Source organism: Melitaea cinxia, chromosome 20, assembly GCF_905220565.1.
Source record: "Melitaea cinxia chromosome 20, ilMelCinx1.1, whole genome shotgun sequence".
In the NCBI taxonomy this organism is placed as follows: Eukaryota; Metazoa; Arthropoda; class Insecta; order Lepidoptera; family Nymphalidae; genus Melitaea; species Melitaea cinxia.
In genome coordinates, this window is record NC_059413.1 from 7,725,865 (window position 1) to 7,738,594 (window position 12,730).

General features: G+C 32.7%; 1 protein-coding gene across 1 annotated transcript in view; it reads right to left on the bottom strand.

The window, feature by feature from the left end:
• LOC123663386 (bicaudal D-related protein homolog) overlaps positions 1–9,161 on the bottom strand; it is a 121,915-nt gene extending 112,754 nt beyond the window's left edge. The window contains exon 1 of the mRNA XM_045598073.1: positions 8,436–9,161. Coding sequence (XP_045454029.1) covers positions 8,436–8,867 — 432 coding nt within the window. The 5' untranslated portion in view covers positions 8,868–9,161. The remainder of the gene's footprint in view (positions 1–8,435) is intronic.
• Between the last annotated feature and the right edge of the window lie 3,569 nt (positions 9,162–12,730).

The following is a 12,730-nucleotide window of genomic DNA, read 5'->3' on the forward strand; positions in this document are numbered from 1 at the left end:
TTGTTCGAAATTTTTACTTTTGCATTAAATAATTCTTACCTTTATGAAACTAATATTTTTATTCTACAAGCTGACTAAAGGCACAAAATAATAGATAAAAAATTATAAATGCAACATGTAACACAACATAATATTGCGTAGATATTACTCTTATTGCTTATTCTTTGAAACCGGAACAGTACAAAGATGTCAATACCATCTTCCGGATGGTTAATATCTATTTACGACTAGCGTCCCGCCCCGGCTTCGCACGGGTGCAATGCTGATACTAAATATACTACAGAATTTCTTTATTTATAGTATGAAGCTAGCTTACAGCATGGTTATTAACATAATAACAACATTCAAATATGCGTCGTTAGATTAGACGTTGTTACAGAATGCGTTGAAGAAATAAAGGTTCACTGCTCGTTCCCCGTAGGTGAAAGCGTGATAATTTGTAGCCTATATGTTGACCGGACTTCTTAATAATATTCGTGCCAAATTTGAAGTAAATCCATGCATTACTTTTTGAGTTTATCCCAGACATACATACAGACAAACAGACAAACAAACAAAAATTCTAAAAACTATATTTTTGGCTTCGGCATCGATTGTAGATCACAGCCCAGGTATTCTTTTGAAAAAATATTCAATGTACAGTTTTGACTTTCCTACCATTTTATTATATGTATAGACTAGCGACCCGCCCCGGCTTCGCACGGGTGCAATGCTTATACTAAATACACTACAGAATGTCTTTATTTATAGTGTGAAGCTAGCTTACAGCATGGTTATTAAGATAATAACAACAACATTCAAATATGCGTCGTTAGATTACACGTTGTTACAGAGTGCATTGAAGAAATAAAGGTTCACTGCTCGTTCCCCGTAGGTGATAGCGTGATAATATGTAGCCTATATAAATTTGAAGTAAATCCATGCACCACTTTTTGAGTTTATCCCAGACATACATACAGACAAACAGACAAAAATTACAAAACACACCAAGTATTCTTTAAAAAAAATATTCAATGTAAAGTTTTGACTTTCCTACCATTTTTAACCGACTTCCAAAAAAGGAGGAGGTTCTCAATTCGACTGTATTTTTTTTTATGTATGTTACCTCAGAACTTTTGACCGAGTGGACCGATTTCGACATTTTTTTTTTAATCGAAAGGTGGTGTGTGTCAATTGGTCCCATTTAAATTTATTTGAGATCTAACAACTACTTTTCGAGTTATATCTAATAATGCGTTTTTACTTGACGCTTTTTTCGTCGACCTACGTTGTATTATACCGCATAACTTTCTACTAGATGTACCGATTTTAATAATTCTTTTTTTGTTGGAAAGGGGATATCCTTAGTTTGGTACCATGATAAGGAAACCAGGATCTGATGATGGTATCCCAGAGAAATCGAGGGAAACTCTCGAAAATCCGCAATAACTTTTTACTGGGTGTACCGATTTTGACTATTTTTTCGTCGATCTACGTTGTATTACTCGTCGATGAAATTGAAGTCAGTTTTTTTTGTTTGTGAGCAAACACAATTATTATATGTTATAGATTAGTCAGTCGCCATCTTCATTATCTGTTTTGCTATCCAATATCCTATAGTTATCCAATAAATACTGATATTATTCAAAGTTATGCTTCTAATAATTTTATAAGATTGTAATGTTTGTAATATTGTAAGATTGTAGTGTTCTTACTGTAATTATTATTTGTTGAAGTACCGGAATACCATAAGATGGCGACACCATCTTCCGAATAGTCTATACAAATTTTCTGATTGTTCGTTTGATTTAGTGATCTATTGGCGGTATTGTTGTCCTAAAAATTTGATAATTTGTAATTGAAGAGGCAGTTATTGTTTAATTATTGTACGGCTAACGTTGCTGTCATACGTGGTGTATAAGTGATTATTGTGATAACTTATTCGATGTAGTTAAAAGTGTGTATTTTGAATGAATAACTATAGATTTAAAGTGTAAAATAAGTCTCGAGTTGAGTGTTTTCAGTTGTGCTTTACACTCAATATGTATAGTGCAAAAATAGCCTATAATGAATTAGACCATGCGATTGTTTTTTAATAGAAATAAAAAATACAATGTTAAATATTAAACAAGTTAAACTATGTCGACACTAAGTAAATATTTCAAAACCCTTAACCCTCATTTCCTCTGTTTTAGCCCACGTTAATAATTTTCAGACACCGCAATACAAGCTCCGGTCAACGACACCGCACTGAACCGGTTAGCACACGAGACGAATCTTGAAACATGTTCAACTGTACTTGAATTTAAACCATGACTTTGATGATTTTTACTATAAAAAACAGACTTTAATTAAAACCACATTAAATTTGTACATCAATACCGTAATATTTTAAATAGGTACCAACAAATCCGGTCCAATCGCTCCGGTCCGGATTGGTGCGAGTCGGATTACGATAAAATGTGGAAAAGGTAGGTTTTTTTATAAGAACCTTACTGTTGTTTTCGTCAGTCACGTTATCGTCTGTACGTTGGCCTTTGTGTAATACGTGTTTCCGTGTACAGTATTTAATAATTTATTTATATAGTAAAATAATATTTTAGACCATAGTACTTGTGAGCAACACAAAGAGATTGAAGTACGTTAAATTCAATAACTTAAAGCCATAAAAGAAATAAAATTATAATAAATACAATATAATCAAAATAATCATATCTGCAAAGATATAACCTGACAAAAGTTGTATATTTAAATGTCCTTATCGGAAAATGTCTGTACGATTCAAGAAGTATAGAAAAACACGTTTATTGAGGAAAATGCACTAAAACAATTTTGATAAATATAACACTAACGTTGTATACGAAATGACTCAGTAAATACAAAATGAACGCACAAAAGACAACCGCAAGATTTGCTGACTACTGACAACGCCGGATTTTAAATACTAAAGTTGCCGAATTTAACGTTCTCTAAAATTAAACATCTTGAAGAAACATTTATAATTTTTATATGCCACTAGGTGGCAGGCGTACCGTCCATACAGGCCATGTGACTACCGTAACGTTGTCTACGTTACGGTAGTCACACTTGGATAATGCAGTGAGGCGGACGGTGGATGAGAATGGCGAGAAATAATAATTGTGTTTGCTCGCAAACGAAAAAAAAAACCGACTTCAATTACGTCGACGAGTAATACAACGTAGATCGACGAAAAAATAGTCAAGTAAATACGCGTTATCAAAGATTAGTCAAAAATTAGTTATCAGATCTCAATAAAATTTATATGTGACCACATGATAAACACCAGCTTTCGATTAAATTAAAATTTATCAAAATCGGTACACCCAGTAAAAAGTTATTGCAGATTTTCAAGAGTTTCCCTCGATATCTCTGGGATTCCATCATCAGATCCTGGTTTCCTTATCATAGTACCAAACTAGGGATATCTCCTTTCCAACAAAAAAAAAAAGAATTATCAAAATCGTTACATCCAGTAGTAAGTTATGCGGTATAATACAACGTAGTTCGACGAAAAAATAGTCTAGTAAAAATGCATTATTAGATATAACTCGAAAAGTTGTTGTTAGATCTCAAATAAATTTAAATAGGACCAAATGTCACACACCACCTTTCGATTAAAAGAAAATTTGTCGAAATCACTCCACCCAGTCAAAAGTTCTGAAGCAACATACATAAAAAAAATACAGTCGAATTGAGAACCTCCTCCTTTTTTGGAAGTCGGTTAAAAAGCAGATATTTGGCGCTAAATTTGGAATGTATAGCAGTTCACAAGCTAATATGTTAAATCGAAGTGGTAGACACTTGTAAGACCAAGCACATCACAAGCGCATTGCCAATCCTACCCTCGCTGTCAATACAACGCAACCTCAAGATATTATAATAAACACTTACATGGATATGTACATAAGTGTTTATAATGCCGGAATACTTCTGATTTAGAGCAAAATATTTCTTGCTTTGCCCTAAGTCTGTAATGGTTTGGAATACATTCTGTAATACCTATCGAAAAAACGCACTGCAGCCTTGTGGCGGATTAAACTACGAGTCAATCCCCTTCTCTGCAAAGAAGTAGAGGCCTTGACAAGCAGTGGGTCTTGTACAGGATGTAAGTCACGTTTACTTTCAAGGATTAAGTATTACTTTTATTTATAGGTTATTGGATTTTTTTACGTAAAAACAGAAGAGAGATAGAGGTCCAATATATTGGTCAAATTCTAGTTTCTGTGCATCGAAATATTTTAAAGCGTTAACAATTCCTCAGCGCGTATCCTTTTTTTTGTAATTTTATCATTAATAATAAAAAAAATAATAATAATATTCTTTATTGCACACCATTAAAAGATACAAACAAAAGTAGTACAATAAGAGGAAGATGTACAAAGGCGGTCTTATCGCTAATAGAGCGATTTCTTCCAGACAACCTTTGGGTATAGGACAGCGCATAGAAAAGCATTAATTTACAATATATAACGGTACCATTTTACAACAGTTGTGTTATATGTTCGATCACTTCATATCGTAGTACAATGAAATAAGGACTCTATAGTCATTTCAAAGATTAAGGTTTAAATAAGTCAAGTATTATACAAAAAATAAAGCATTGCTATAAATTTTGGTTTTGCATCTTCAACTATTTCAAGCAGCTTGCTTTAATTTATAATTAATTACCTGCCTTACTATTTACGTTTCGTCAACTTACGCGCAAAACCAGTTTCATTACTCAGATAAAATAAATAACTTAATATTTCATTATGAGTATTTCATTTATATAATTAATTTTACAATACCCTTATCTCTACTAATATTAGCTTATTACGTTTAAATGTAAGAATTAATTCATCCCAAAACTAATGGAATAAAAAAAAATTAAAATCTAATATTAATCATTGCAAACTTTAGTAGTAGTTTATGTTTACAATTTTTTATAAATTTTCTATGTACCTACGAGCATTTAGTATGCACTGTTTATTTCCCTAAATATAAATAAATATAACACGTAAAAAAACGAATAAAAAACAGTTGAACAGATTCGCCGCCATTTTTGATTTTACAAATGAATGTTGCTGTATTGTTTTGCACACATCCAAGATAATAGGCCTTTCGTGATAAACTGATAACGTTATAAAGCGTTATCAATGAAGTATGGGACAATTATGGGGTTATGTATAAAAATTATTTAAAAAAAACATAAAAACACGTTAATGGATATTTATAACTTCTTTTATCAACAAGGAAATTTAATAATAAGAAAAAAACCTCGGAAAGTATGAAGCAAGGCTATTCCAGTTTTTGTTTTATACTAATGTGCGTACATAACGTTATGAACTATTGTGATGTTGCAACCAACCTATTCGCGATTTATTTTTAATATACTAAAGTCGAAATAAAATAATGTTTATCCATTTTTAATAGATGTGAAGATCGTGCCCAGTTCGAATCTTATACTATCAAGGAATACAATCCATACATCAAGGAATTGTAAATATACATTTAACGGTTACAAGTTTTCGCATTTCTTTTTCTTTTTATCAAATAATTAATAATTGCAAACTAATATTTATACTCCATATAGTACGATTATTTTTACTGTTTATGTATAAAAATAAAATATAAATGTGAAATATGTGTTATTCTTATCAATTTTTGATGTTGTAATGCACATTGCGATACAGCATAGATAACGTTGTTTTAAAATTCATAAAGCTATACACTTTCAAATAGTTTACTTAATTTTATTAATATCAGTGACAGAGTTTCTTTGTTTGTTATTAGCGCCACTTTTGACATCTAAGTGAGTTGATTGTTCAAATTATTCTTTGTTAACAGACGTTTTAGGATAAATACTAGAAATACCTTTGTCAAAAGAAGTTAACAAAACACAGTATTTTTATTTCACTTTCCTTTCCGCTTATTGAATTATATTCTTAGAAAGTGTCTGGTTTAAGAAGTAAGTATAGTTACTAGTAATAACAAAAAGGTTATTCGACGTCACAGGAGACCGAAGAGCTAGCAGCTACTTCGGACAAAGAATTAGTCTAGCTATTCAAAGGGGGAACGCTGCCCGTATCTTCGGAACCTTGCCTAAAGAGACTCCTTTTAATAATGTTTTTTAGTTATATTATGTACCTATATATAACTATAATAATATTTTCTATGCCCAGAATTACCCATGTTACAGTTTGATTATAAGTACCTACCTATACAGTCATTATAACGTGAAATGTTCTACAATCGCAATCATTTTATCACACTACCGAGTAACGTAACCGACGTTAATGTCTTTAGTGATTTACTTAGAAAAGAAATAGGGAAGAATAGACGACGTGCGCGGTATTACTCGTTTTTAATTTGGACACTAAAAATATAATTATTTATTAACTTCCACAGCTCCATTTTTACGACTGATAGCGTGTTGTTTCACATTCCTATTAAAACGGATTTTGTGAGATTACAGTAAAAATGGAACGCTTAATACTGGCTCTGTCATCCGGTATAAACAAAAAGCGAAGAATACTCGGCTTCTTTATTAAATATCAAACATATGGGTAAAAAACCTTATAAAAATATATTTTTGAAGAAAAAACTTTCGCTATGTAAATGAACTAAATATTATTGTGATGTATTACTTAGTTTTGTTTTCTTTTATTGAAACATTAAAAACAATTCTATTTAATGATGATTATTTCTCATAAAGACTATAAATATTTAGAAAACAAAAAAAAAAAAAATACTAAAGAACAAGAAGGCGCAGAGAGTACAGATTTCAGTAGATAGATATAAATGGAAGTTTTACCGAAACATAAGCTTTGTTTACATTTTTACAAAAGGTTATACCATCTGAAGTATTTGAAACAAAAGGTCTTGACTACCTTTTATTTCATCATTTTAGTTTAGCCCGAGCCGAAATCAGCCCGGACAAACATCGCGACACGAGATTTATATATAAATGTGTATATATATATAGATATAATCGCTTCACTTTCAAAGGTTTCCATTATAACTAAAAACTTGAGCTGAGAGCCGATAGCACACAATATAATTGTGTTTGCTCGCAAACGAAAAACAACCGACTTCAATTACGTAGACAAGTTAATACAACATAAGTTGACGAAAAAAATTAACAAACGCACTAGTCATCACTAATATTTTCGAGGGTTTCCTTCGATTTCTCTGGGATTCCATAATCGGATCCTGTTTTCCTTATTCATGATAACCATATTTCCTTTCCAACAAAAAGAGAATCATCAAAATCGGTTCATAAACGACGAAGTTATCCCCGAACATACATTAAAAAATATATATTTACGGTCTAATTGAGTAACCCCTTCCTTTTTTGAAGTTGGTTAAAAACAGAAGCGCTCAGACAATGACAAAACATCTGTACCGACTATACAAACATTTGTCAATTGCAGGGATCGAATACGAGACCGCTAACGCGTCAGCTAATTGCAGTGACTACCGCACTAACTCGACGTATAGATTAATTTGGATATATTTTAAATGTATGTAAACTAAAGTTTTTAAAAATAACCTAATTTATTACAGGTAAGAATTTACACTTTACTAATTAATTAATTAAGTTATTGAGTTTCATGACGAAACCTCTCGTTAGAATATACTTTCCGAACTGCTATTATTTCGGGTTAATTAGAATAATTTTTGATTTAATTTTTGATTCGAGAATGTTAGCAAGAGCTTAAACTTGTGTTCCTAGTGCCTACTAAGCTGTGTGGCTACAGCAGTAAAAAATATAGCCACCCTCTCTCTTCCCGTGGGTATCATAAGAGGCGACTAAGGGATAACACAGTTCCACTACCACCTTGGAACTTAAAAAGCCGACCGATGGCGGGATAACCATCCAAATGCTGGCTTTGAAATACACATGCCGAAGATGGGCAGTAGCGTCTTCAGTGCGACAAAGCCAGCCCTGCGGTCACCAACCCGCCTGCCCAGCGTGGTGACTATGGGCAACACAGATGAGTTCACGCCATTTTTGGCGCGAACTTGTGGAGGCCTATGTCCAGCAGTGGACTACGATGGGCTGAAGTGAGTGAGTGAGCAACAGCCTGCTTGTATAAAGTATATTTTGATTTAAGTAACTTAAAACTAAATAAAAAAATAACAAAATAGTTTCATAAGTAGTAATATAGAGTAGCTAAAGTGTTACGTATTTTAGTATATTTTAAAATTAATAACTTTTACAACGTATGATATTTTCGAAACTGGCTTGCAATTAAATAAACTCGATCTAACGAGGTAACCGCACGCGATGAACCAGTAAATTAAGTCACTTTTTAAGTTTTACTTGAAAACGAAATCTACGGACAATAGTTTAAACGTAAAGCGAACGTTGAATAATACAATTATTCTATGATTTCTATGCATGTATTATGTATCAATGTTAAGAAAATAGTCAAAATATTACAAACACTTACCTCTAGCTTTTTGGAGTATTCTTCTGTGATGCGTTCCTGTTCTTTTTTCAACTCCTCGTTCTTCTCCAGCAGAGCCTTTCCTAATTCTGCTGCTAGCAGCAAGTCGGACTCCTTCTGTTGTAGTTGAGTCCACACATCCTGCTCTCCAGTAGCATCCATAGTCGAAGATGCGGCCATCTCTTTAACGTAATCTTCTAGATCTTCAATAAAATGCTCATCAGACAAGCTCAGGACAGTTGGCGTTATCCTTGTTCCGCTTCTACTTCTGCTTCTCCTGTTTCTATTATTTGAGGCTTTGATGCTACCTTTACCAACGAATTCTACTTGTTCAGTTATAAAATTAGGTGATTTGGGGTCGGGCGGTTCTGTTTCAGTGGAGTTTGAATCTGTTATTCTACTTCTACTTCTATTTGCACTAAATTCACCGGCCATTTAACCTATAAAGCTAAGTGAAACTAATTAACTTTGCACTATTTTAGTATAGTTATTCTTCTTGAAGAACTTCTCGAAAGCCTGCTGTATCTTAGCGGGTTTGGGTAACTTGATCTGTTTGAAAACATTCACTGGTACGTCGAAATCTTTTTTTAATGCCATTATAATAATTTTATGAGATCACAAGCGTAACATTTCCGTGTCACTGGCACTGCACTGAACACGAAACACGATATCGTTATGTCGAATCACTCGCGGACTAGCTAGAAGTTGCCTCGACGACGGCTCGGACACAACAAAGCGTTTAAAACCTCGAGAGGTGGAACGAGCCTGATACGTCATAGATTAAGTTATGATAAACAGGTACAGAAGGTAGATTATGATGATTTTAGCCATTTCTAAATAACTTATGATATAAACGTTTTGAAATTATTAACTAACGAACATCATTATTTGTTATTATTTTTTACTGTTTTAGAATCAATATTCAAATAGACACGTAGAAATTTTTCTCATAAAGAGATTTATCTAACTACTGTTACATAATCAATCAATACTTTAAATATAAGATAGTGTATTTAACGATGTCCCTTTGTTTGGTGGCACCTGTTTTATTATTTGATATGACTATTTGCATATTAAAAAACGTAGCAATTGTTTTCCTCCATGTTTATCTTAATAGTGGACTTTGATTATTCGCAAAATAAAAGGAAAAACTGTGTTTTCTTTTTTCATAATTTCTCTAAATGCCACTAAAAAATTACATTTGACAACATGAAGTTGTTGCTAAATAAAATCTTTATATTAACTCAAACTTTATATTATTTAAATTTCGAATGAAGCAAATTTTATATATAATATTTGTCCAAATAAATTTGTGAAATAATATAAGAACACAATTTTCAAAATTGGTTTTGATGTATCTGTATAAATTATAACACTAGGTATAAGAAAAAAAGATAATATTATATGAAAAGAGATATTGTATAAAAATAAAAACAAGTATGCTGAAGCCGCCTGTGACGCTGCGTATACTGGAATGTAAGGGAAAGCTCAGGTAGCCGGTGTCTATCTACAGCTAATTGGAGATAGTAGTCCCCTATCCGAATTATTGGGACAACTACAAAGGATAGATAGATAGTTATTAGCAGTCGATGATAACTACCTATATTTATCTTTAAATTGAATATTGGGTTCGGCCGTTAGACTACACGACTGAAGTAAAACTTCCACACAATTGGCCTGCACTTAGATATACGAAACGTAACTGACTATGAGAGAAAGAAAGAAAATGTGTGTTCACACCTCTATCTATTGCTCCGTTTGCCTCGCCCAATCACACTTTTGGTAACGCTCTCGTCATGCATTCACCAACTTACTGCCCACATTAAGCGTGCATAAAGAAGTTTTACTTCAAAAATTCACTCTCAAAGTGTCCAATTTAATACTAAGCATTTGTAGGTAAGTTACCATACACTTAAAAAATTACTATGAACAGTAAATCACCTGGTATATCTAGAAAAAAATCTTTTATCTTTGACCAGACTAACACGTGTGTAAAATGAAATAGCAATACCAGGTAAGCGCTACTCCTATATGATAGAAAGAAACAACAATAGTACCAAGGTAATAAAGAGAGTGGCCAGTCGTTCTAAAATGGTAAAACTTGCATTTTTATTTTTGTTTTATAGGAAGTGATCTCATGATCCTATAAAATGTACATTTAAATTTATCTATGGCAAAAAATTAACCTTGAATTTACTTGATATGGCAACCAATTACTGTTATTCGTTACCGATTTTGATTAATTTCATCGACTTTAATGTTTTCTGTGTAATTTGGGTAATTACCAAATTTTAAAATTTCTTAAAATATTTTACCGTCTATCTATATAATAATTGTGTTTTCTTGTATACGACAAAAAACCGACTTTCATCACTTCAGCCTATCGCAGTCCACAGCTGGACATAGGCCTCCACAAGTTCGCGCCAAAAATGGCGTGAACTCATGTGTATTGTGTGTTGCCCATAGGCACCACGCTGGACAGGCAGACCGCAGGGCTGGATTTGTCACACCGAATTGTCGTCTATTCTCCTAATGTTTTAGACGTTGAAAATGCAACTAAAGTTTAAGTAAAAAAAAAAACACCCGACATACCTATTCAAGATTTAGATTTTAGAGACGACATAAAAAGAATGTATCAAAACAGTGATCCGGGTTTTCTGTGTGTTCCGGGAGTTGGGACTTGGGACTAATATCACCAAATTCTTATGTAGTAAGAAGTTACTACGTTACTGTATTGATCTAACAATACAAAAGGTATTGAATCGAGTTTTTATAATACAAAGTTTACTTTCGTGTGCAGTGACTCCATTATTTTTGTTCTATTTAGCCTACAAGCACACGGCAAATACTTAATATTTAAGATTAAAAGAAAAGAATTGTTCAATTTGGTAAGTGTTTTTTTTTCTTTTTAAATTATTAAGATGTAGACAATCTACGACCAGGGTCTAAATAATTTGTTTCGAATAGGTAGTATAATAAAAAACGGAAACTTATATACCTACCTAATGCGATTAAAATAAAATAAACAACTTGTTTTTAATAATATTTGGTAAGTATTTTTTTCTGTCAGAGAATGCGACAACTTGTAATAGTGTATTTATACTTACAAAAAAAAGCAGTTGTAGTTGACGTGAAAATTTTTTCTTGACCTTTATGTGACAATCGATTCTAATTTTAGACAATACTATAATTGAGTCGGTAAGCTGTATCTCTGATAGGTGACAAAAAGTCTTGCTAATTGACAAACACCGAAAACAGAATAAACGATCCTATCAACGACTATTATAAATCTCGATGTACTTCAGATTGTTATATGTATAAAACTAGCTACGTTCTGTTGTTTCTCCTGCGTAAATTCCGACCCCGTGGGAATATCAGCAAAAAAGTAGTCAGTGTGATATTCTAAACTTCTGCTATCTACGTAACAGGTTTAACTATAATCAGTTCATTTCTTTTTGCGTAAAAGATCCATCGTCACAACTTTCGAATTTTAGGATTTTTAGTTTCATATTAGGTAGATACTTTCAATATAAAGCACATTAATTTAACATTCAAAAAGTCGGGTAAAAATTGAAATGGCTAAAAGGAAAATAAAAGTGAATAACTAACTGTTTCGTCTATTATTTTATGCCTACACATCTTAAGTCAGTAAGGCCTATCTGGTTCCTCTATTACAGCCAGTATTTATATAGCTACTTTTATAGATTTTTTTATATATTTAATATCTCTGTTTTTTTATCGAAATGAAAAGTCTTGAACATCGGCGCAAGGTTGCCTGTCTATCTGTATTTTACAGAATATATTATTTCGGAGAGTGTGCCCAAGAGCTGCACAATTTGGTTCCATCATCACCATTCTACCACCGAACCGCTAGGCATCGCTTGAGTGTGCACCGCTACGTGGTTGAAATCCCACGATCTCGCACTAAGCGTTTTGCTTCCTCTTTCTTAATACGCACCGCAAAAATCTGGAATGCCCTTCCGGCTTCCGTTTTTCCAAATATTTACAACTTGGGTATCTTCAAATCAAGAGTGAATAGGCATCTTCTAGGCAAGCGCGCACTATCTTAGGCTGCATCTTCACTTACCATCAGGTGAGATCGCGGTCAAGCGCTAGTCTATATATTTATAAAAAAAAAAAAAAATTGTAAAGTTTATATCAAATAAGTTTACCCTGTAATACAATACTCGTATAACCTTTTTAAAACTTGTTTACTGTTTATATTACTGGCTGGTTTCTTTATTGAGTCGATTTGGCACGATGAACTGGTTTTGTCAACAATTATTACTTAAATAGAT